General features: G+C 46.8%; 4 protein-coding genes and 1 long non-coding RNA gene across 7 annotated transcripts; 1 reads left to right on the forward strand and 4 right to left on the reverse strand.

Moving 5' to 3' along the window:
- The first annotated feature begins 2212 nt into the window (after positions 1–2212).
- On the forward strand, positions 2213–3497 carry LOC115250366 (uncharacterized). The gene is made up of 2 exons (XR_003888924.1): positions 2213–2465; positions 2922–3497. It is a non-coding gene; the product is annotated as an uncharacterized lncRNA (long non-coding RNA).
- A 1676-nt stretch (positions 3498–5173) lies between these two features.
- Positions 5174–7823, reverse strand: hoxb1b (homeobox B1b). 2 transcript variants are annotated; one of them, XM_003961127.3, is made up of 2 exons: positions 6199–7823; positions 5174–5935 (listed from the first exon to the last, which is right to left on the reverse strand). In XM_003961127.3, exons 1-2 carry the CDS (start codon positions 6746–6748, stop codon positions 5643–5645), a joined length of 843 nt encoding a protein of 280 aa, XP_003961176.2. In that variant the 5' UTR covers positions 6749–7823; the 3' UTR covers positions 5174–5642. The 2 variants fall into 2 exon arrangements, with proteins under 2 accessions (XP_003961176.2, XP_029696292.1); XM_029840432.1 differs by having other exon boundaries at positions 5174–5987.
- A 25-nt stretch (positions 7824–7848) lies between these two features.
- LOC101072603 (homeobox protein Hox-A3) lies at positions 7849–11875 on the reverse strand. The gene is made up of 3 exons (XM_003961126.3): positions 10443–11875; positions 9238–9601; positions 7849–8429 (listed from the first exon to the last, which is right to left on the reverse strand). Exons 2-3 carry the CDS (start codon positions 9503–9505, stop codon positions 7876–7878), a joined length of 822 nt encoding a protein of 273 aa, XP_003961175.3. The 5' UTR covers positions 9506–9601; positions 10443–11875; the 3' UTR covers positions 7849–7875.
- A 3778-nt stretch (positions 11876–15653) lies between these two features.
- hoxb5b (homeobox B5b) lies at positions 15654–22868 on the reverse strand. Of its 2 annotated transcripts, XM_029840446.1 has the most exons (3): positions 22597–22868; positions 17113–17676; positions 15654–16679 (listed from the first exon to the last, which is right to left on the reverse strand). In XM_029840446.1, the coding sequence occupies exons 2-3, from the start codon at positions 17588–17590 to the stop codon at positions 16432–16434; spliced, it is 726 nt and encodes a 241-aa protein (XP_029696306.1). In that variant the 5' UTR covers positions 17591–17676; positions 22597–22868; the 3' UTR covers positions 15654–16431. The 2 variants fall into 2 exon arrangements, with proteins under 2 accessions (XP_029696306.1, XP_003961128.1); XM_003961079.3 differs by lacking the exon at positions 22597–22868 and having other exon boundaries at positions 17113–17892.
- hoxb6b (homeobox B6b) lies at positions 18341–20952 on the reverse strand. Its single transcript, XM_003961078.3, has 2 exons — positions 20091–20952; positions 18341–19159 (listed from the first exon to the last, which is right to left on the reverse strand). Exons 1-2 carry the CDS (start codon positions 20533–20535, stop codon positions 18903–18905), a joined length of 702 nt encoding a protein of 233 aa, XP_003961127.1. The 5' UTR covers positions 20536–20952; the 3' UTR covers positions 18341–18902.
- Positions 22869–23051: the final 183 nt, after the last annotated feature.

A 23051-nucleotide genomic window follows, 5' to 3' on the forward strand; every position in this document is an offset into this window, starting at 1 on the left:
TAAATTCTCACATCTGTAGCTCAAATTCCAGCAGCCGCTGCTTAATTTGGTTTTAAAGCATAAAAACAAATGATGATATTCCTGACACTGGGTGAATGGAGTATCTGGAATTGGTCCCTGACTATCTGACAGGGCGTGGATGAATGGTTTACATTACTAGCGGAGGGTGAACAGCAGTGGGACGGCGGGGCCCGGGCTCTTACACACACAGCGGAGTGTGAATGCAGTATTGGTACAGCAGCACAAATAGAAATAGTGGTGAGCCTGACTATCGCCTTATTGATCTTATATTACTGAAACACTACAAGCAAAGCCATCAACAAAGTAGAGCTCAATCAGACACTGCTCACATCGGCAGAACACTGGATATAAATTAAGGCTATTCCGTGCTAATGTTATATTTGATTTGCTTTTAAAATATGCAATGTGTGTTGAGGCTGTTCGGGATGATTATTTCATATCACACGGATGCATACACAGCAACCATTTCCTATTGCGCCTAAATGAATAAGCATCTTAACAGAAACTCTTCTCAACGCTTATTTGAAAATAATACCTGAATGGTAATAAAATTAAAGCTTGTGGCGCCCAATCAATAGTTTAATTATAAACGGAAAACGTATTTTGAGATCGATCAGAGTGGGCTTTTTTTGCATTTCGCGTGTAGATATGATGGAGTCAATATCGTAGTAATATTTCCCAGCAGCGTTATTGCACGACGGTGTCCTTGCCTCCCACCTCTCTACAGGAAGCCCCGGGGTCATGTTGAGTTGAATCCCATGTCAAAATTGTCCCCATCTTGACCTGTGCCTGACTGGCCTCCCAGCAAAAAGCCCCTGTGAAGGTAAGAGGAACTGGGGGTCCCCTCCCCTGGAAAAGAGGTTCCCTCCCCTTGACAGCTCCACAGAGCCCCAGCCACCTGCCTGCTGGGTCAGCCCCATATGAAAAGGGAAGCCCTTTGTAATCCGACGGGGATTACACCACCCAACAATGCGCCGCTGAAAGAGCGACAAAAGCCCTGTATCAAACGTTGCTGAGGGGGAGCAAGGCTATGATCTCCCACAACTACCAACACTGACTCCTCCGCCGCCTCTCATCTCCCCAAGAGGCTCTCCCCCTTTAGCATTTGCTGCCCCTGTCCTCCTCCTGCCCTCTCATCTTTAGGATCTGGCCTTTTATCAGCGCATTCCTTTTCATTTGCATTGCAGTGTGGGGAGGGACAGCGGGTCTGTCTGATCTGATAGAGCCCGGAGAGAGTCGGGAGGGTCCTTGGGGCATGTGTGTATGCGAGTGTATCCTGTCTTGCAGCCACACACCACACGGCATTCTCAAGACACTCTTCCGCGGCCGCGTTGGACGAATAGCGAAACACCTACGCCGGTCTTTCGGGCTGTGCAGACGCAGGAATTGGGACCTTGAAAAGTTTAAATATTTCGGGAGGTGAATGTGTTTGGATAAATCGGCGCATTCTGAAGGTGCGTTACCCTGAGCAACAGCAGATGCATCAAGTCGGCACTCAAATGTCACCTTGATCCAAACAAGTCGCAGCACATTTAACTACCCGCTACAATAGAAAGGTGTTTGGCCTGGTTCTTAAGGGTCTGTTTGTGTTGCTCGGGGAGATAAAAAAAAAAAGGGGGGTAGTTTACCTTTCGGATTTCCTTAGAATCATTGTATTCCCTGCCCACCCATTACTCAAACATATGGGAGCGAAGGGGGGCCTTCGGTGGCACCGAGGCAAAAAGTGATGATAGATTGAGGACACAAAAGACAGAAGAGCAAATGTGTGGCGCTAAATCTCCAGCCTTCCCTCAGCTGCATATTGACCCACACAGGGAGTTAGCTCTGCCTGCACTCCAATCAATGCTAGCCTCGCGCGCGTCGAATATCAAATCATCCCAATTGTATTACGCCAGGATATATGAGCCATTTCAAAATATTAATTCTGCATTATTTGAGGTGTCTGTTAACAATCACAGTTACAGCTCGCTGGGCGTTGACGCGCCTGAGCGATGGCACGCCTCTATTACATGTGATGTATGAGTGCATGAGATGGACCTATTTTTCATTACCCAGACGCGATCCCCAGAGGCGGTTGTTAAAGAAGAATGTGAATTATCCCCGTGAAACAACTGGCCCTTGTCAGGCACTAGCCGAAGGCCGAGGAAATAGCACGGATGGGAGGGGGGAAAGGCAGCAGAAAAGGGCTGCTGAGGGAGGTGGGACGGAGACTGGACGGATGCCAGGAGAAGGTGTCGGACTGCTCCTGATCCCACACGCCGCCGCCGCCGCCGCCTCTGCCTCCGTCCAGTTAATTGGAATACAAAGCAGAGAGGGGTCGATGGGAGTATCGGTGACGAGGACGGGGAGGGGGAGCCGCTGTCTGTCTCCGGCAATGCTCAACCTTCACTGCTGGCTGGGAATTGACTGGAGAACCAGCAAGCGAGACCGACACACTGTCACTGGTAAAATGAACTGTCGCCTTGCATTTCTCAACCGCCTGGCAGCGTCGAATTGGCCGCTTTGAACCATGTGACGTGACACTGATTGAGTTCTGCCCCCTCCTCCCTTCTGGCTGCAAGGAAGAAGGCAGTGTAATTTCAAGTGTACCGGCTCGCCATGCAAAGTATCCAGTTGAGGTGGGGGGGGGGGGCAGTAGCCCGGCAGCGACTCTGTAACTTTGCAGCAAAGCCTTGGTGGGCTCTCCATTCTTCCTCGCCACCCCTCATTATTTCATTGTCCTGCTTCGTTACTCCGGCTCTCTGCTAGTCTTGTTTTTCTTATGGCATATAGTCATGGCGCTCTGACAGGCAAACGCAGAAGGAAAACTATTAGGGGTAGCCATTTGGATCCTGGAGGCAATCCCAGGGTGTATTAAGATGTTAACCCTGGCCAAGTCACTTGTCTCTCTCTGTTACCAGGCTGATGAAGTGGGGAAAGGATGCAGGCGCAGGGGGGACCCAGGAGGCCGGGGCTTCGGGTCGGCCGGCGCTTCCAGATCCAGTCAAGCCTGACTCAGATGGGGGATGGTTGTCAAGACTATCACAGGCTGGGCTAAATAGAACCTCAGCGCCACAACAAAGGATGAGGAGGGAGTATTTTCATAACTGGCCGGGAATTTTCTCCAGAATAAAAAGAAAGAATATAGTTGAACACATCTGGGCCGTTTGGAGAAGAGAGGGTGTTTGTTAATGTTTAAGGATGCATCAAGAAGGATCAAATGTAAAAAAAAAAAAAAAAAAAGTACATTCTTTAAACAGATAATGACCAATTTGGCATCATTAGCTTGATAATAAAATCAGTCAGTAATAATGGATTTCTCCCTTTTTTTTAGTATTTTCTACCTTAAATATTTTTCTTACAAAGCCCCAATCGTTGACAATAGCTGCTCACAATAGAACGCCGGTGTGGATAATGTGTCAGTCTTCATTTTTAGCTGGACTGTCTCTTTAAAATTCATCATTTCATTAAACCGCTAATGACGATTAAAGGCCCAGCATTGGATGGTGATTCTGATTTTCTTTAAAAAACAAAACAAAAAAAACATTAGGTTGACAAGATGAAACCAGCTTTTGCATCCTAAACCAAAAAAAAAACAAAACATGTAAGATTGTGACACATCACCTAACAGCCAATAAAAAAATAACTCTGTGGTGTCTCGGGGATGACCAACCCCCCGTTATCCCATGAATACTGTATCTGGATTCCCTTTGAACCCTGGGGCCCTGCAGTGTGACATGCGACAGAGGAACTGGTCAAAAAGCGAGGAAGTGAGCCTGGCATTAGACTTGTAAAAGAGCCTGCAACAACTGCAAGCAGCATGGGGTACAAACAGCACCGGGCTGACCTCAAACAGAGTGCGGAGAGGAGGGCGGGCCGGCCCGGAGATATCTGAGAGAGCAGATATCTGGGATCTGTCGTCAGCGCTCATCCTGGTGCGGTCAGGTGTCCGCGCCGCTCACTTTTGTTGGGATTTTTGCGTTTGTGTTTGTGGCCAGATAGGATCTGCGTGTTAATTAAGGGTCTCTGCCGCTGCAAAGGTGAGAATCCTCCTCCTCACCTTCCTCCTCCCCCGGCTGAACATCTGTCTCGGCGGCGCTCTGACACCTCCAGATGGAGAGCCCACTGGGAGCGGTGAGGTATTACCAACAGAGACGGTGGCGATCGCACCTCTGGAATGAAGTCCCACACTTGTTTTCTGCACCATCTCTCAGATTTTCTGTTGTTAAATCCGTCACCGGTCACAGTATTGGGTGTCACCCCCCCCCCCCCCCCACCCCCCCACCCCCCCCGATCCTTGGCCTTGTGACTCATCTCAAGAGGAAGCTTATGGAAATACGTGACAACAAACCTGTCAGCCATTTTCTAATTTACAGTAATGGGCCGTGTGGTATTTCAACTGTAACTTCTATTAGTGGAACTGTATTAATTTTTAATATAGTTGTAAGAGAACTGCATACTCATGCAGATATATTACAAATGACTGCAGGTTTCCATTTCCTTAAAACATCTTTTCCAGAGAACATGAACTTATAAAGTTTGCAGAAGACTGAAATGACATATAATCTATTTTCTATGAATATTAAAGCAATACCTGCAAAAAGAGAGAGAGAGAGAGAGAGAGAGCGAGGGGGAGAGAATGGGAGGCCTACTGTTGACTTCTCCGAGCCACATGGTGTCTTGACAGATTGACTCTGCATTCATTTGTGCCTGAACTCTGCGTGAACCTCAGCTTTAGGAAAAAGGGCACCGACAGGCCGGTGCTGCTGGGGCAGAAACTGTGTGCAAACCTAACGGCCTATGCAAATATTGGGACTCGTCTCTTCACCATCGCATGAAACCAGGTGGGCAGCCCAGCGAGCCTTTAGCTCCTGATGAGGCCAATAAGAGCAGCGAAAGCTTCTTCTGCTTCATTTTCTAAATTTATTTCATTCGTTTTTTTAATTGTGTGATATATAAAATGCTCCTGCAACCACCGTGAGATGTTTTCGAGAAGAATTTCAGGAACAAATCAGGGGTCCCTGTGAGTTTGTTGTCATGTTTAGAGCCCCTGGAGGTATTCTGGGGGGGAAAAGGTCACGTGGAACCTCCCCATGTCTTGTGAAAGATTCTTCTTGTTGCATTATGCAAGGGGGTTTTTGTTGAAACTATTAACGGACATCAAGGATTTCTCTTATTTGGAACAGTTTATTATATGGAGACACTTTAAAATGTAGAAAAACTGGTGAGGAAAATCTGTAACAACAATCCAGCATTGTTACAGGTTAAACATTTGTTTCTTTTTACATTTATAAAAAAAATTGTCTCGGTTTATAGTCTTTATTAAGCTAAATCATCTCAGTAGTTTTTGATAAACAAACAAAACAAACAAAAAAACCCTGTTAATAAATAGTGCAAACAATAACACTGAGTACTTCAGTGCTCCAACACTAAACTGTTGGTTTATGGAAAATTCCAGGTACAAGAACAGAAGAAAGCTGTTTATTTTGTTCTTGTTTTTTTTTGCTTTCCAAGCAGACATACCCTGTATAAACGTCACCATAGTCCACATGCAATTTTTAAAGTTTCTTTTTTTGCTTGGAATGTGAGGGGAAGACACAGCACAGTTCAGGCCCTCACTTTTTTTTCTTTTTTTTTTAAAGTCACGGTTCACTCTCCTTCGCCTTTGGAGAGCTCTCCAGGCCGGACGCCTTCTCTCTGTGGACCAAAACGCCGCCCAGCTTCTCCCGTTTCTTCTGCTTCATTCTGCGGTTCTGGAACCAGATCTTCACCTGTGTCTCGTTCAGCTCCAGGCTGGCGGCCACCTCCACCCTCCGCGCCCGCGTCAGGTACTTGTTGAAGTGGAACTCCTTCTCCAGCTCGGTCAGCTGTTTGGTGGTGAAGTTGGTCCGGATCACGTTGTGCTGGCCGGGAACCCCGAACTCCGACGCGCCGCCTGAGGAGAGAAATGGATGATGGAGGGGGAAATGTCACAGAACTGAAGTTTGCTAATGAGAGGATGAGTGGGGGGAAAAATGCAAACCATTAGTCGTCTTAATGGTTTTAGTCATTAATTCAGAACAATTTAAAAGACTTTAGCTTTATGATATCAGCTGATTAGGTTTAGCGCACCGTGAGGGGATATTACCTGCGCGGCCCTGGCGGATCCTCTAAATCGAATTAACGACTGTGATCGTGTCTGTTTAAGCTTGAACGAACCTGTTTTGGGTGGATTCCTCTTGACTTTCATCCAGTCGAATGTCTTACAAGTTTCCTCCACATGCTCCGACTCTTTTTTACTCTGGGGAGGCAGCCGCGCGTAAACGTTGTCTGGATACTCTTGCAACCTCTGCTCCCCGTTGCCGAAATGCAGGTACTGGCTGCCGTTCGCAGCAGCGGGCCCGCAGCTGTCCCCCGTGTAGGGAGCCATGTTTGTTCCCAGCGGTGAAACCTGTGGGTGGACGTAGCTGCGGTCCTGTTCGGGGGCGAGGCCGTACTGATGATGTCCGTAGTCCAGATGAGAGCCGTACACGGAGTTCCCCGGTGCTGCGAACGGCAGATCCAGGTGTGTCTGGTGGTGCAGGGGGAGGCCCGGGCTCTGGTGTGGCGCAGACGTGGGGGCAGCCAAGCGCCCGTCCGGTGCGTAACTATCACTTGTTGCGCACGAGTTGGACGACAAATATCCATGGTTCAAGTTGTGGTATCCGGGCTTGGCACTGAAAATGTTTGTCCCCCGGTTGCACACGGGATAATCTAAGTAGGAGCTCATCCTGGACCGGGGCCTATTGTTTGTTCAGGACTGATCAAGACTGAGCGGTCATTAATCGGTGCACCCCTGGCCCTAACCTTCCAGGCTGTATGTCAAAGCTGTAAAAGTGCCTACCAGCCCTCATATCACCTCCGTGACACACCATGTGACCCGCTGCACGCCAATGGCGAAGCCCCCACAGCGCTGTGTCAGGTCTGCAGGCTCGTCCATCAAACGCCTCACATTTACATGACAAATGCTTCAATCAAACTCGCTCATCCATCTGATAAGAACACAAACGCGCGCGCGCATTTTCGAGCCAGGTTGACTCAAAATGACAGATTGTAGACACTTTTAGGACGGCGACGCCAAACATTGGCGCACTAATCCCGACAACACCGCGGGGAAATTAGCTGTGTGAATAACGACAGGGAGATTTCACATTACGCGTCATGGTTGTTCTGGACACGTCCGATGATACCATTCAATCGGCTTTTTATTCGGAATAAAGCGAAAGATTTTCAAGCCACCAGCAAATCTGTTCATTTTAAATAATCGTGGCAAACGTGATGTTGGTTTTACTCGGAATATTCGGTATAGACGTGCTGGGAATTCTGGGCCCTGTGCTGAGACACTTTCCACAACGCCAGTTCTGCACATCGCGATGAATTCGGTGATCCATCACGCTCTCTGTTTAAAGATTGACAGCCTGGGTGGCCCACTTTGCGCGTAAAGGAACAAAAAAAGGGCATTTTAGAAGCACGTAGTTTATTTTTAGTGTCATTCTGCGTCGAATTTAAGTGATTCTCGCGTATCTCGTTGTCTCCAGACATCGGGTTCGCCCTGGCCTCTATTTTAGAGCCAGTGTTACGTTATTGCGCGACTGAAGTGCGAGCCTAATTAAACGTAACAACTGCTGGATGGAATAGACCATTCCCCCCTTTAGGAAGACGATTTAGTCTGGGGAATTCTGCACATTTTTTCCCTCAGCTGAAGAAACATTGGCGTGGTTAATGCCAACATTCTGAACACGACAGAGCAACGAATGTACAATTAATATACCAATAAATACCAATAAATAATAGTTGAGACGGTTATTTTGGATTGAATTGTTCAAGGGAGTTTTCTACGAATGTGAGGTTCGCGAGCTACAGATGCGTCAGTTTCGGAGCCTGCATAATTCTGTCCTGAGTGGCGAACTGAGGGAAATAAAGCTCCAGGTTCGGGTCCGGGGCGTGTGAGCTGCCGTGCGTGTCGTACTGCACATTTAGCTGCTGGTCATGCGCGAAACTGGGATATTTGGAACATTCTGCCGTAAACGCCGCCCGGGTCTGCGGTTGCTGGGACCTGAGCGGAGGGGAGGCCGGCTGGTAATCCCCGCCCAGTTGGACATAACCCAGGCTCGACAGAGTGGGGCTGCCTGGGGCGGAGGGGGAGGTCGGAGGTGAGGAGGAGGAGGAGGTGGTTCTGGCCGTGGCGAGGCCGTGCACTCGCTCGTCCTTCTTCTGCTTCATTCTCCGGTTCTGGAACCAGATCTTGATCTGCCTCTCTTGGAGGTTGAGCAGGCTGGCCATCTCCACCCGCCGCGGCCTGCACAGGTAGCGGCTGAAGTGGAACTCCTTCTCCAGCTCCACCAGTTGCGCACTGGTGTACGCCGTGCGCGTCCTTTTGGAGGCTGTGGCCGAAGTTTTCTCGGTGCATTCTGGGAGATAGTTAGACAATAAAACGGTTGGTCAGAATATGGCGACTTATTCTGTTGTTTTTAATCCTTCGCCTGTTTTTATTTATTTATTTATTTATGGAGCTCATTAATGTGCACGGCAACAGACCCAGTCTGGGTACTGGGAATAAAAAATGACTCTACCAAATTTGCGTTTCTGCAGTTTTGTCGCGGAAAAGCCAATAAAAAAAAAGCTTTATCGCTTTAAATCACCCTCGGAAAGGTAATTGCTCAGCGTCTCTGCGTAATTAGCCAGAATTTCTGAAAGCGACACAAGATGTGTCAATAATTAACTTCATACGCCTTTTCAAGACAAAAGGGTTTAACTACATACAGTGACTATAAAATAACTGTTTAAAGTTTTTGAACACAATTTCACGAGGAAACTGAATTGTTCAAACTATTGTGACGTGTAAACTTTTTTTTTTTTTACCCCTGTCAACAAAATAGACAATATTAAACATTTTATTGCGCCATTGTGGGATTATGAGCATTAATTAATTGATCATCAGCAGATTTTAGGTTAAACAAATAATTTTATTCATAATTAACTTACGTTTGCCTAAAGAAATGTAACTTGTCTGGTTGATTTCTATCGGTTTAATGCTGTCAAAGATGGTTTACTGTTTATTTTTCTATAGAAGATCATGGGCCTTCAACACAGTGGTCGCCAAACAGCCTGAAGATAACTTGTCGTCTTTCAGAATAAAATACAAGGTGAAGTCTCCTTTTTTTTGGGGGGGGGGGGGGGGAATAAAAAAGGGCCTTTTGCTCTTCACGTCACACAGACCTGCGATTCTGCTGCTGCTTTTCTCATCTGAGTGTCTGGACTCCTTCATCCAGGGGAAAATCTTCCTGTTCGCAGGAGCTTTGCTGTTCTGCTGCTTTGACCTCCGGGGAGGTGCGCGCTCCGGCGTGCACGCCTGCGCCGAATGTGCGTGCGCGGCTGCCTGACGGGTGCAGCAGCTAAAGCCGGTGACATCAGCCGAAGGCTGGCTGAAGAAGTGCTGCTGCTGCGGCTGGAGGTCGTGTGCGCTGCTGTTTTTCTGCATTTCCATGAAATGTGCACCGGGCCCCCCCTGTTTGACCTTCTGGCGGAGCACTGGCAGCCAAATGTCACATGGCAGGTTTCCAGAGAGCCTCGAGCTTCTGGCCTGAGAGGATCCAGGCAAAAAAAAAGAGAAATTGAGACAGAATCAGGGAGGAGACCGCATGATCCATCTTATCAACTCAATAGTGAGCTGACATGAATAGCAACCCTCTCCTGTCTGCAGAAGCTAGGGGAAATGCCAGAGTCAGGGTTTAGGGTAAGAGGGAGAAAATAAACCCGCAAAATTACCCCAAAATTAAAATATATTTTCAAATTCACACCCCAGATGTTATTGTAAACCAGATGGTTTATTTATAATTTCACTACCAGCTAAAGAAATGATGGATGTTCCTTTTTTGCTCAGATAAATTGGATAATGGCAGCTAAAATAAATGTACACAGCTCTAATTACTCTACACGCCGACGTGTAGGCCCCCGCAAAAGAAATACATTTAATCTAAATATAAAAGTAAACACATTAAATTGCATTAGGCCCGTGTCTTAATAAATATCAGCCATTGTTGGGTTAATAGATCGTCCTGTCGCTAATATTTCCAAGCAGGAAAAATTAAATGTTGTATCACGAGCTCGTGAAAAAGTCATCAATCAAAAATAAATAATAAAAGACCAAAAAATAAAGGAGTCCAGTGAGCGCGGCAGCTGTTTTATGGCGCTTCAACAAAAGAGGAGGGGGGGGGGGGGAGAAGAAAAAGAATCAATTTCCCCACTCAGAATCTCTAACTTTAATTCCTCTGACGTTAAACAGAGGCGAATTATGAAGGCAGAGTTAAAGGAGAGGGAGAGAAAACGTCTGGAGGCATGCAGCTTTATGAACTCTGCATGAACCGCGGCTGGTCCGCCTCGTAAATCATAAAGACACATAAACCAGTGCGCGGCCGCCTTACCTTCAGCCTGCCCGCGTCCCGCACTGGAGCAAACGCGCCCGCTTCCCCGCTCCTTTCCCAGTTCTTCCTGGGATAATCTCCCGGGATGAAATAATCCTGGAATAGGAAAATCGCGCCTTCCCGGCGGCGACGGTGCAGCAAAGTGGACAGCGCGTCTCCGGCTTTACGCCGCCCTATAGAATTTCTGCACACAATGTATGTGTGTGTGTGTGTGTGTGTGTGTGTGTGTGTGTGTGAGGGAGACGGGAGCCCTTTCTGCTGATCATGCAAATGCTCATATGTTAATAACCCTGAGATAAAGATCAGACGTGTCTTATTTTTTAAGGCAAACCTGACAATTAGGTTAATAATGTGGCCGCGGAGGGGTTTGTACAAGGCAGAAATAATTATTTGAAGTGTTTTCACGCCATGTGTGGGGAGCCGCGACTGGTTTTTATATTTGAACACCTTTGGGTTCAGTAATGGGAACACAAACGGTTAAAGAGCACGAGCAGCTCCTTTATAATAGATGAAAACATCCCATTGAGGAGGCGCCATAAATCACTGACGCGCAGGAAGCCATCACTTTTTTCCTTTAACAAACCGGGGAGGTGACGTGGTTTCTGTAATGAAATCTATTTTTCATTTAAACGGGGGACCTAGAGTCGAAGGGTGCTCAGCAGCAGCCTTTACCTATAGATATATATACATATATAAGTTCAGACTCATCACCAATCAGTCTGATCAGCTGTAGCTGATCGATAAGCGATGCTTTGATCTCGTCTTAGCCGATCGCTTTGATCGGTTCTAAGAGGTAATATTTAACTGGCGGCGTTAATTAATGCTAATGAGCCGCTTTTGATCCGTGAGCCGTGCGTGGTGCCCGAATTTGAATGCGGGGTGACCCGATCGTTGCGCCACGTTCGTTGTTGGGTTTTTTGGGGGGATGAAGAATGAGCTAATTAAGTCATCAGGTAAAGAGTTTGTCTTACTGAGGAGGAGGATGGCTCAAAGAAGGAGCCATTACGTCTCTGACAAAGGATCCAGCCGTTTTAATTTAAAGTGTACGTTCACTTGTTAGACAGCATAATAATGACAACTGTGCTCCGCCAGGCTTAAAGCTCTGCAAATGTGAAATGACCTTTAGTGTCAGGGCGGCTTAGGCGGACTGAGCTGCACATTACTGAATATTATTAAAGGCAGTTTTTCCTAATAAAGTGGTAACATTAATGTGTAAATGCGCCATAAATCTCACTAATCCCCAACAGTGGGCCGTAAAAAAGGGGCTGTATGAACACACAGGAAAACAGCAGTGAGGGTGCAGCCTTCGAGAGGTCACGTGATAGAAATTAATACAATAAATATGGATTTATATTTGATCCCGCAACGGTATTATTATCAGATGGGACTCCTTTTTTTGCAACAATGAGCACACACACGCACGCACACACACACGCGCGCGCACACACGCACACACGCACACACACACACACACACACACACACACACCCTCTATTCAGCGTGCAGGCCTGCTGACAAATGCAAGCACGCCTCAACCTCTCTTGTCAATTAGCGGCGGGAACCACGTGTCCACAAGGAGGCGGATTTATGGCTCGGAATTAATTCAGAGACAGTTGAATCAACAGTGGTAACTTCATTTCCCACAACATAAGCAAGCAACAGCGCAAATAAATACATCAGACTGTGAATGCATTGCTAAATTTTACTTTAAAAAAAGAAACCTCACAAAGGAACAAAACAGCTATTAAAATGTAAAACAAGTGTTCGTTTCGAGGGGGGGAAAATGAAATATTATTAAAACGTAGAGGAAGTGAACACCACAAACATCAGATAGGTGGTTAAATCAGCTTTGTTGGAGGAACTGAGATTATTCAGAGCAAAATCTGATAATGGTGGGGTGTTGTGGTCACTTTTCTGCACTTTTCCGGAGCAAAAACGAGTTGGACTTACTGTTTTTCCACGGCTCTCGTCTCGCAATCAGGGCGGCGGCGGTCTGGGAGTCTGCTGGAGCTGTTTGTTGAGATCCTCCTCGCTTCTTTTTTTTTCCCATGGCGTGAAGTAAAACTCCTCCTCGACTACAGGGCCAGGGGGGGTGAAAAGAAGACGAATGGTGAGGAGAACAAAGGCCCCAGCATTGAGGGCCCCGGCCTGCAACTTTCACACATGTCATATTCACCAACAATGAGAGGGAACCACTCCGAGGGCAACGCTGGACGGGCACTCACAACTGAAAATGCAGCGGGCCCCCACTTGGCAGGAGTCCCCCCTCCAGGTGAAGGGTCATCACCTACATCCTCCCCAAGATGCGAATTTGCAGCGTCTGTCATGTTTACACAAATTCGGATCTACAGGGTGAATATAGATGACAGGTCATCAGAGCTGCAGCCTCCTTCATTTTTAATCAGCTTCAAATATTAAAACCGTAGAAGGTATCTTTCTAATTAGAAGCTAACGCCTATTTAAATATTTAATGCATCCTTAGGTTTCATAAACACAACAAGCTTGTTCATTCACACACTGTCAGGTTGTCCTTCATAAATATTCATCGTTCATTTGCTGTCGGATTTGATCACATTTGGCTGTTAAAGGTTTCACAACACGGACAAAATGTACAGTTATAAATAATAGAAAGTGTGACAGACAGTAACAAATCAAACATAAATGCTCTCGGTGATAAATGTGCACAGTTTTTCCTCCAAACATTGCTAAAAAAATGTGTAATGTTAAAGCTGTTTACAGGTATATCCATCAACTTTATGCAGCTTTATTCAGGCTAATGAGCTATTTTGATTATTGTTTAACACCCCCAGTACAAAAAGGGCTTATTCTTTGTCACAAATAAAACATAAACTTGTAGCTTTTTAAAAAAAAAAACTTGTCAGTCTCTTCTAAAGTGATTTTCTACTGATTTTTGCTGCCATTATATTAAAATAAACCCACAACTTTGACACTGTTGTTGGTCCAACATGCAACAAAGTATACAGTGAGCGCGATTCCAGCTGTTTCCAGGGGTCAAAAGGTCACCAGATAACTCCTTTTAGGCTGAGAGATAATATATCAAAGAGAGGGGAAAACGCGAGCCTTTTCAAGCAGACATGTTTCTCATGTGGAACCGATAGCTGCTACTAATGAGACACAAACCGAATCTGGATTTTAATCAATCGTCCCGTCTCAGAGTTTTATTGGGGTGGCTCAAACATAAAACAGATAAGGGAGAAACGCGTGGCTGTGGTTTCTCCGTGTTCGGCTGTGACCTGCGCGCCCCCGGAGATGGAAGGAAGGGACAAGAAAGAAAACTCATCCATCATCGGTGCCGGTCTGAGGCGCCCTCTGCTGGCAGATCGCCCCCATCACAGCGGCCACCTCAGACCAATGGGGCCAGATGTTGAGATCCCCCCCCACACACACGAACCGTGACATTCGTTACACATTTTTCAGCATTATGATAAATAAACCGGGATAGATTCAACGCTACCTCCGTAGAGGATTTAAAATCGTCTCTAACGTAAAGTTGGTTTGAGTAATTCGATGCTGAACGAATGCTTTTTTCTTAGTTACGCGGACATTAATGCATCTGCACGCATACATATACATTTGTTGTCAAAACCCAACGTGCAAATCAAGCTCAACAAATCACCGTGACAACTACATATTGGCTGTTACATGTAAGCACAGCCGTAATTGGGAGAGCTCCATATTTCTCCGCATACACTTTCTGACGTGGTTCTCCATCGTGACACTGCAAACTGTGAACTCCCCGCTTCCTCCTGACGCATCTGCGGCTGCAGCAGCTCGTCTAGTGACCCAGCGATGATCCCCGCCGGCATGAATCATGCATGAGATCCGGCTACAGATTACCCCTATCAATATGCAATACTCATTACGCTGCTTAAATTGCCACTTAATAGTTATGAATATGTGGAAAAATGCCGGGGACTCGTAGCCCGGCACTGCATTGAACTTATTTATTTTTTCCCCCTCTGAAATGACTTCGGGGAGACTTTAAAAATATTGCAGAAGTCTCATCACGCCTTTAGTTTCCTGAGGATAATGTCATTATGCTGTATTAGAGGCGGACAGACAATGCGCGCGGCCCACGCAGCCCCGACTCCTCTTTATGTGAAGGCACTGAAGCCTGCGTCCAGCTCACTGTTGTCCGGGACTTCACCTTTGGCCGCTCGGTGACTCCACACACGGGAATAAATCACTCCAAGAGCTCGCTCAAGTTCGTTTAATGGCGGCTCTATAAAGCCTGAACAAATTCTTTTATTTTCCTTCATATGTTCTGATTTATTTATTTTTTCAATTCTTTTTTAAAGAATGAATTGTGGGCTTTCTTTCTGTTGCTCTGTTACATTTTCTGTCACCACGTTTGAGATTCAACTCAGGAAAAAAAGATTTTTTTCCTAAAGTGACGATTGATTTTCTTTTAATCACTATTTGTCTTTTCAAATCTTTAAAATTCTTCCAATTATTCAGCGCGTAAAAAGCGCCGCGGTAAAAAGTCCCGTGGATATTCCCAAACAACAACAACAACAACAACAATGACACAAATCAGCCACCAAGAGCCCAGAATGATTTTAATTTGTACTTTTGTAATAAAATCGCTGCCACAGTTTAAATTTTGAATGAAGGCGCCTTCCCTTCAACTTTTCCCAGCGTCTTTAAAATGTGGCCGAATATGACCGGACATCACTTCCGTCCCCGGTCCAGCCTTTCCAGTCCCATCCACGCAGTTAAGCCGTCACTTTCATTCAAGGTTGTGAATTATATTGTACATTGTCTACTCCCCAAAACCATAAAACCAACTTTATGGACCTCACGTGACTTTTCACCGTCTGTAAGTAATATAGGCCTATACGATCTTTGGCAAGGGGGGATTTTTTTTTAACCTCAGCCTCGCCTATGTACATGTAAGCCAAAGGCACACGCGTGTATTTTCATATTTTTGGGATTTATCACCAGCAAATTTCCCAGCTGACAAACCCGCATCTGGGAGCAGAGTTCAGAGGAGGTAAGTCCGGACAGAGTTTGGATCTTTCTGTTTTCTGCGTAGACGAGAAAATAGTCCCGTCGTTTTTTGGTTGTTTGTTGTTGTTGGTTTTTTTTTTTGCTGTCGCACTTTTGGAGATATGATTTGGAAAAGTCAGGGGGGCTTTCTTATGGGGGGGGGGGGGGGGGGGTGCTCACTGACAACACAAGCGAGACGCGTTCAAAGCAAATGAGAGAAACTTTTATTTTCCAAGCGCTATGAGTTCACTTACAAATACAAAAAGCTTATTGGCGGAGGAACAAAGTAAAAAAAAAAAAACTTACATCACTGCCTATCCACAGAATAACCCTTTGCACTAAAAGTTCATCACATTGACAGGTTGGATACATTTGCATTGATCATAATTAGTCCTAAACAATAATAATTACAGTAATAATTATAATAGATGCACAAAATCTCCTACAGCTACACATGGGCTCGTTTATGAAAGGATCTGGCCACAAGATCAAAAAGGAGCAGGAAAACTTACACCAAAGCGCTTTGAATGGCCTCCGGAGCACGTTACATTCAATGAGGAGCAGCATACGGTTCGGAAAGTGGATTTTCTCTTATCTGACTGTACAATGAATTTTACTCCTGTTAGACCGTCAAGAAGTCACAATGAAGAGCTCAAGTTGAAACACTTAAAAGAGAGAAAGAGGGAGGGAGACAGCAGAAGCAGGGACACTCAGACAATATTTACATCTCCTTTTGTTGTGTGTGTTTTTCTTTTTACCCAAATTACATACCTACGCTACGACGACAGTCAACTAAAATGGCATTTAAGACCACAGGATACTTTATTTCTATCACAACGGCATGCTCGAAGGTGCTGCGCTTTCAAAGCTTTACAGTACTCATGGACTCCTTTTCTTTTTTTCTCTTTTTTAACTATGATTTTGTCATTTGTTTTTTTGTCGTTGTTTTTTTTTCTTAATCTCTTCTCCATAAAAGTTATCAGTTGTGGAAGGCGCTGCCCCCCGTCACAAGACTCATGCTTTTCAGCTTATTGTCCTTCTTCCACTTCATCCTGCGGTTCTGAAACCAGATTTTGATCTGTCTTTCGGAGAGACACAGGGCGTGGGCTATCTCTATCCTCCGCCGTCTGGTTAGGTACCTATTGAAGTGAAACTCTTTCTCCAGCTCTAGCGTCTGGTAGCGGGTGTACGCAGTTCGGGCCCTTTTCCCGTCAGGTCCAGTCATATCTACAATTTTACAGAAAATCCAGAAAATTAGCAGCTGCACCCAACAACAACAACAACAACAACGACGACGACTGACTGCTGATGACTCGATGAGGGATGGATAGGAAATATGAATTTGGCTGATGCACACAAGCATGCAGTATCACGACAAATAGCAACGCCGCTTCTCTTTCTGCCATCTCGGTCTTTTCTGCGGGTTTTTGCGGGCACTCAAATGCCCGAACCCCCGCCGCACGAGCCCGTCCTCTCCCGGGCTGCAGCGGCAGTTAACCTCAACCCCTCGGAAAGCAAACAACGCCATAAAGACTTTACAAACACTGCCCTTTAATTCCAATCATCCACACCAGCCTGCTCACCCATTCACCACATGACAGATTTATGACGCGCTCAGACTGACACCCCTCAAAAGCAAATATTAGAAGTGGAAATATACCATGGCTTATGTGCAGTTTCCGCATCCAGGGGAATATTTGCGGCGTTTGGCAATCGTTTGATGTCGGAGTGGAGGAGGTGGCGTTCTGGTCCTGGTGCTGCTGCTGCGCCCGGGGAGCCGTGCCGGAGCCGCCGCTGCTGTGCGCTCCTTCCTCGGTCTCGGAGGCGGCGGTGGCGTCCTCTATCTCCGTGAAATGCGCCCCATTGCTTTTGTTCAGAGCGTTGCCACCCGAGGTCGTGCTCCGGTCAGAAGGAGGAGAGGGGCTTTTTAGTTCCAGCGCCTCCCGGCTGGCCGTGGCGCACGACGGCGGCACCGGATCTGGGGACGAGAGCGAGCAGTTGGGCGTCTGTCTGTAGCGGGCGTCCGGCGCGAATCCGCGGGCATCCTCTCTCACGGCCCCGAAGTGGCCGCCGGTGTTGGTGCGGTTCACGGTTAGGTCCATGCCATTGTAGTTGTAGCCGAAAGACCCGGAGTGCATGGTGCCAGGGTCTCTGAAGGAGCCGCTCACAGCGCCGTTAGTCCCATAATTTAGTAACTGATAGTCGGAGCCATTTGGATAGCGCCCTGAAAACGAGTTTACAAAGTAAGAGCTCATTTGCTTGGATTTTTAAAGCCTCGATTTGTAGATCTTTGTCGCTATAATCCTGTGTGCTTGCACGATTTATGGATGCAATCATGAATTATAAGCAATGAAGCCCTACTGTACTTTGCCAGGTATGCGGCCAAATATGGGAGAGCGTTCGGGAATCACGTGCCTTTGTTGACCAGTCGTAAATCCTCACTGATGACTTCAAGAGGTAATTCATGCTCCATGGTTACAAATGATGACGAAATAATGGTCGTTAGGCTCCAGTCAATGGTGCCTCCCCGCTGCGCCCCGGAGAGCCGTGCGGGCTGAGAGCGCCATCTTCCGGACAGTGGCGGTAATGCCTACTGGGACGCGCTGTCAGGGCCCGGAATCATCCATCATTTATGTAACATGATGAGAATATGGGCCACAAAAGACTCAGATAAACAGATAATTGAGATTTATCAACTATTCGCAGCTTTACTCACAAAACCTTCAGTGCAAATGAATTTATTCGTTACTTTTTAGGTGAATTTTATGGGGTTATTGCCCCCCAGAATTAAAGCGCTCATCACAACAACCTGAATAATCGTAAAATAGCCGTGAGAGCAACATTATGCATTTATTGACGGCCACACAAATGACGTCACAGGATGTTCCAATATACATCAAAAAGCCTTTATTTATTTATGTACAATTTTCTAAACAAAATATTGCACAAGTATCCATATGTGCAGTGACCACAGATAAACAACAATAAATAACATGTAACATTTCTCGTCTGTACACATGGAAGTGAGAATGGCACAGCTGTAAACACCAAGCCTACAGACTATTATAGGACAACTACAGCACAAGGTGGACAGTGAAGGACAAAGCCTTTTAATGTCATGAGGACAAAGTGTGTGTGTGTGTGTGTGTGGAGTGGGGGGGGAACAAAACTCAGTAGGCCGGTGGCGATGAGGTAAGGTCAGTCAAAATCTAAAAAAGTATTTACATTTTGGCGGATTTGCATAGTCCCCTAAATAAAGTCACGAGCACAAGGACGAACAGAGGAGGACCTGGCTGCAGCAGACACCGTTACCGTGCAGATACTCACATAAGGTCTAGCACTCTACACGTCTCTAACATGTGATTTGCGCCACTGTATCTACAAAGAAAATATCCCCATTTTTAATTTTAGCAGTGCGCGTCCCCGTTTTCCACCCCAGTGTCCTGTATTTTAGCTCTTTTTCTCCGCCTCTTCCTCCTCTTCGGGCGTCTTTGAGGGGTTGAGGAGTTTGTTCTCCTTTTTCCACTTCATCCTGCGGTTCTGAAACCAGATTTTGATCTGTCTCTCCGTCAGACACAGAGCGTGAGAGATCTCTATCCGGCGTCTCCGGGTCAGGTAGCGGTTAAAGTGGAACTCCTTCTCCAGCTCCAGGGTCTGGTAGCGGGTGTAGGTCTGTCGGCCCCGGCGACCACTGTTGCCAAACGGACCTGGAAGAAAAAATTGAAAGATTAATGAAAACATAAAATAAAATAAATTGTTCTTACTCAGGTCTGTTGATTGTGTTAAAACTAACGCGAGGAACTAAGCGAAAGAAAACAAAATAAATCTCTCTGCTGTTTTTTTCTGTTTGAAAAGAGTCTCATGACATTCAAATATACTGTTCTGTTGTGTTTGTGTTATGTTATAATAGAGCACTGACTTGCAGGGCATTAGATATTTTTAAATATTTTATGTAGAATCGACGCAAGGCCTCTTCCGATGGCGCAAACGCCTCAGTGTGGCATTCAGTAACATTCATTTATTTAAAAACACTTATGGATTTAGAAAAGCCCGGCTGATTTATTTTGTGCAATTTAGGCGTGAGCTCACGTTGCACCGTGTCCGCATCGTTGGCTGTGTTGTTTGTATCATTTAATATTCATAAAAGGTTGTGCGTCAACGTGACTTCGAGGCTTTTCCCTCCACATCAGAAGTGACCTGCAGCAGCGGTGGACAGACTCAGGGAATTATACTCAACGAACATCTTACTTTTTAATTTAAAGCAAATTAATTAGTTTCCCTGGTACTTGTCGGGGCCCGCGGTTGCGGGGGTGCCATGTGACACAGTTAAGAGCTTTAAGTTGGAGCTAGACTCACGTAGGCCAAGTCTGTATGTGCGTGCGTGTGTGCGCGCGTGCGGCCGCGTATGTATGCAATGGTGATGTAGCGGCATAGACCCCGAGGGCGCGCGCAGACCTCAGCACGGCTATCTTAAAAATTCTCCTCCGCGCCCTTCCTGTTATTTCCGTGCGTATCCGCGCAGGCTTCGGGCTCATCCGTGGCCGACAGGACGCACACTTGGTCACGCGGAGCGGCTCGCGGCGCCCCTGCGCTCCCGTGGCAACGGCGAGAGTTTAAACGCGCACTTTGCGTACTCACCGGCCGAGCAGGCGTTCATCCTCTGCATCCACGGGTAGATGAGCGTGGACGACTTGTCGTCTATGCTGCTGCCCATGCTGACGCTCTGCTCCGGGCACTCGACTTTGCGCTGCTGATGCTCCTGAGTGACAAACAGCGGCTGGTCGTCGCGGCTGGAGAACGCGCACGAACCCTCCGTCTCTTTGTAGAAAGTCCCCACCGGGTTGTATTCGCAGGGCGCTCCGCCACCGGCCCGGCCGTAGATGGCCGCTGCGCCCGTCTGCTGGTAGTAGGACGCCGGGTAAACCTTCTCTTGCATGTTGGCTGCTCCATATGTGGCCGCGTTCGAGTAGTGTCTTAACGGATCGGTGTATCCCGAGGAATATAGCGGTATCTGACCCAGGAGAGAGTCCTGTCCTCCCGGTAGAGACACGGGAAAAGTTGAGTTTACAAAATAGGAACTCATTGGGTGGACAACGGGGTGTATATACTCCGGAGGAATATGATTTGTTGTCTTTTATAGTCCAAGTGGTTTTGCCATTACTTTATCCGAGATTTGGTTTTTGCTGTAAGGGGGGGTTGCGAGGTGCCACTCAATACCGAGGGGAAGTGTACCATCTGATCAACCCCTGGCCAATCACCGCCGCCTGTGCTTACACTATTGCACCCATGGGGGGCTCTTGTTGCGCGCTGGGGTCCCCGGTGAATCCAAGTGAAGCGCTCGAGCCTGTCGGTCTTTACGCACGCGTACGCACACAGATGCTGCGACTTATAAAGACGCATGTGGGCCGAGAAACAAACAACATGTTTCTCGGTATCAAACGGGGCAACGTTCACGGCAAAGGCAACAGACGGACCTCTCGATAATGGGACGCGTGCACTCCCCCCCCCCCTCTCTCTCCCACCCTCTCTCTCTCTCTCTCTCTCTCTCTCTCTCTCTCTCTCTCATACACACACACACACATCTCAAAACAAAAGAACACACCGCGTATTATTTTCATTTACGCACAAATATTGGCACAAGGTCTCGCCTTCTCTTCCTCCTCCTCCTCCTCCTCCTCCTCCTCCTCCTCCTCTTCCTCCAACCTTCACTTGCATCGTGTCACATTTTCGAGGGTCCAATTCACAAATTCACAAACGGAACTCGGTTTTCTGGATTCGGTCGCCAAACATCCAACTAACAGCCCCTCCGAACGCACGCAGCGGACCCAGCAAATGTCCCTTCATGAGGACAGACGCTTCCACACTCATGATCATCACCGCCTCCATCATCATTATCGTCATCATATTCAACGCTGATCAGCTGTGAACGGATCCCTAAACTGTGTAAAAGATCAAGAATTATTTAATTTACAAGCAATCACACAGGTGCATAATTCGGTAGCGCTTTGTTTGATTCAAGTAAATCAGCCTTATTGTCCAATATTAATACACTGATAGGTAATCGGCCTTTTGCTCAATCATATCAACATGTCTGATTCTGAAGTTAAAATGCTTCATTTATAGTTATTAAATAGAAATATTAAATACACGTAGTCGTGTTTAATAGTATTTGTACAGTTTTATTTATTTCATGTATCGTCATTCCACATGAATATGGAGTTAGGGGTTCTGTGCTTTCACTATAATGTGCATTTTAATTGACTGGAATGTTTAAACCGCCAGGAATGTGGCACAAACACAATCGGATTTTGTGCTCTTGTCTTCCGACACAGATTTGGCTCCTGGTGTAAAAGTCCAACATATGGAATACGCAGAAATCCTCATCAAATTCATCCATCTTTGGCTCCAGTAAGTAGACGCAGCCGCCTCTCGAGCAGGCCTGCAGCTGCTACACATCTGGCAGATGCCAATTTATGACACTCACGCCTGAACGCCAAGGGACGGGATAAAAGTGCAGCTTGAAACGACACGAAGAAAACCCACAAAAAACGCTCAAGACGGTCATTTTTGTTAAACTTTATTAACCATTAAATGTTTATCCGAATCTCCCCGTTTACCTTCATGACTTTTGACATGGTTACAGTCTAAAATCAGACGATCCAAACCCCATGAACATATTTTAAGCTTTGAAGATGTCGCCGCTTTTGCTAAAATATGACCTAAAAGATGAGGTCTGAGGGGGTAACAAGGCCTGTAAGAGCAGCACCACCCTCACCACCACCCTCACCACCATCATCAGACTCATCCTCTCTGGCCTGCTGCCACTCCTCATTAAACACCCTCATTAACACAGGCCCCACGCGTCAAAACTTGTTTTCTTGCACATTTCTGCGCAAATATCGATGCGCTGGCGCGTTGGAAACCCACATCTCCGCAGATAAACGCAAATGTAATTACACACACACACACACACGCGCGCGCAAGCTACCTAAACGATGCCTGGACATTGGGCATTCCTTAAAGGTTGACCTTTTGGTTTTCAGGACGGTCAACAGCAGGCCGGCCTGCCTGTCTGCCGCGCCGCTTCCGCCGCCGCCGCAGCGCTCCAGCGGCGCGCACTCCATCGCCATCACGGTGCCCTTACCTTTGTTGATAATCCATCATTCCCTGCGTGGGTGCCACTCCGCGGAAGCTCCTCTCGCCCGCTCTCCCCAAATTCCCCTACTTTGTTCAAGTGATTTCAGGAAAGTAATCCCACCGTCCAGGAGTGTGTTGATCCCTCATTTTCAGGAACATACAAGAGTCACCATTAACACGGCGCGCACGGGCAGGGCGAACGAGGCTCTCCATCGCCCGCATTTTTTTTTTTCCCTCTTTGGAAAATTACGCACGCACGGCGGCCAAGAACAAGCGTGCGTACGCGTAATGCATATACAAAGAGCAAAGAAAAGCTTGTGTTACTAGTGTTAAGTGAATGAGCGCAGGAAAACAGCAGCTGCAATATAACCTCATGGGAAATAAGTTCCCATTCCTGCTGTCCACATGACCGCCAACAACCAATCCCGGAGCCTGGCGAGTCGTAAACTTCCATGGCAAAGT

Source organism: Takifugu rubripes, chromosome 1, assembly GCF_901000725.2.
Source record: "Takifugu rubripes chromosome 1, fTakRub1.2, whole genome shotgun sequence".
In the NCBI taxonomy this organism is placed as follows: domain Eukaryota; kingdom Metazoa; phylum Chordata; class Actinopteri; order Tetraodontiformes; family Tetraodontidae; genus Takifugu; species Takifugu rubripes.

Bases quoted from the DNA above. Each gene is read 5' to 3' on its own strand.
- hoxb6b (XM_003961078.3), bottom strand. From the start codon at position 20,535: ATGAGTTCCTATTTTGTAAACTCAACTTTTCCCGTGTCTCTACCGGGA. The intron at 19,160-20,090 runs GTGAGTACGCAA...TTTTTCTTCCAG, and splicing joins GATGAACGCCTGCTCGGCCG to GTCCGTTTGGCAACAGTGGT.
- hoxb1b (XM_029840432.1), bottom strand. From the start codon at position 6,748: ATGAGCTCCTACTTAGATTATCCCGTGTGCAACCGGGGGACAAACATT. The intron at 5,988-6,198 runs GTTCGTTCAAGC...TCCTCTCATTAG, and splicing joins GAGGAATCCACCCAAAACAG to CAAACTTCAGTTCTGTGACA.
- LOC101072603 (XM_003961126.3), bottom strand. From the start codon at position 9,505: ATGGAAATGCAGAAAAACAGCAGCGCACACGACCTCCAGCCGCAGCAG. The intron at 8,430-9,237 runs GTCTGTGTGACG...ACTATCTCCCAG, and splicing joins AAGCAGCAGCAGAATCGCAG to AATGCACCGAGAAAACTTCG.
- hoxb5b (XM_003961079.3), bottom strand. From the start codon at position 17,707: ATGAGCTCTTACTTTGTAAACTCGTTTTCAGGGCGCTATCCAAATGGC. The intron at 16,680-17,112 runs GTATATTTCCAC...GTAAAATTGTAG, and splicing joins GAAACTGCACATAAGCCATG to ATATGACTGGACCTGACGGG.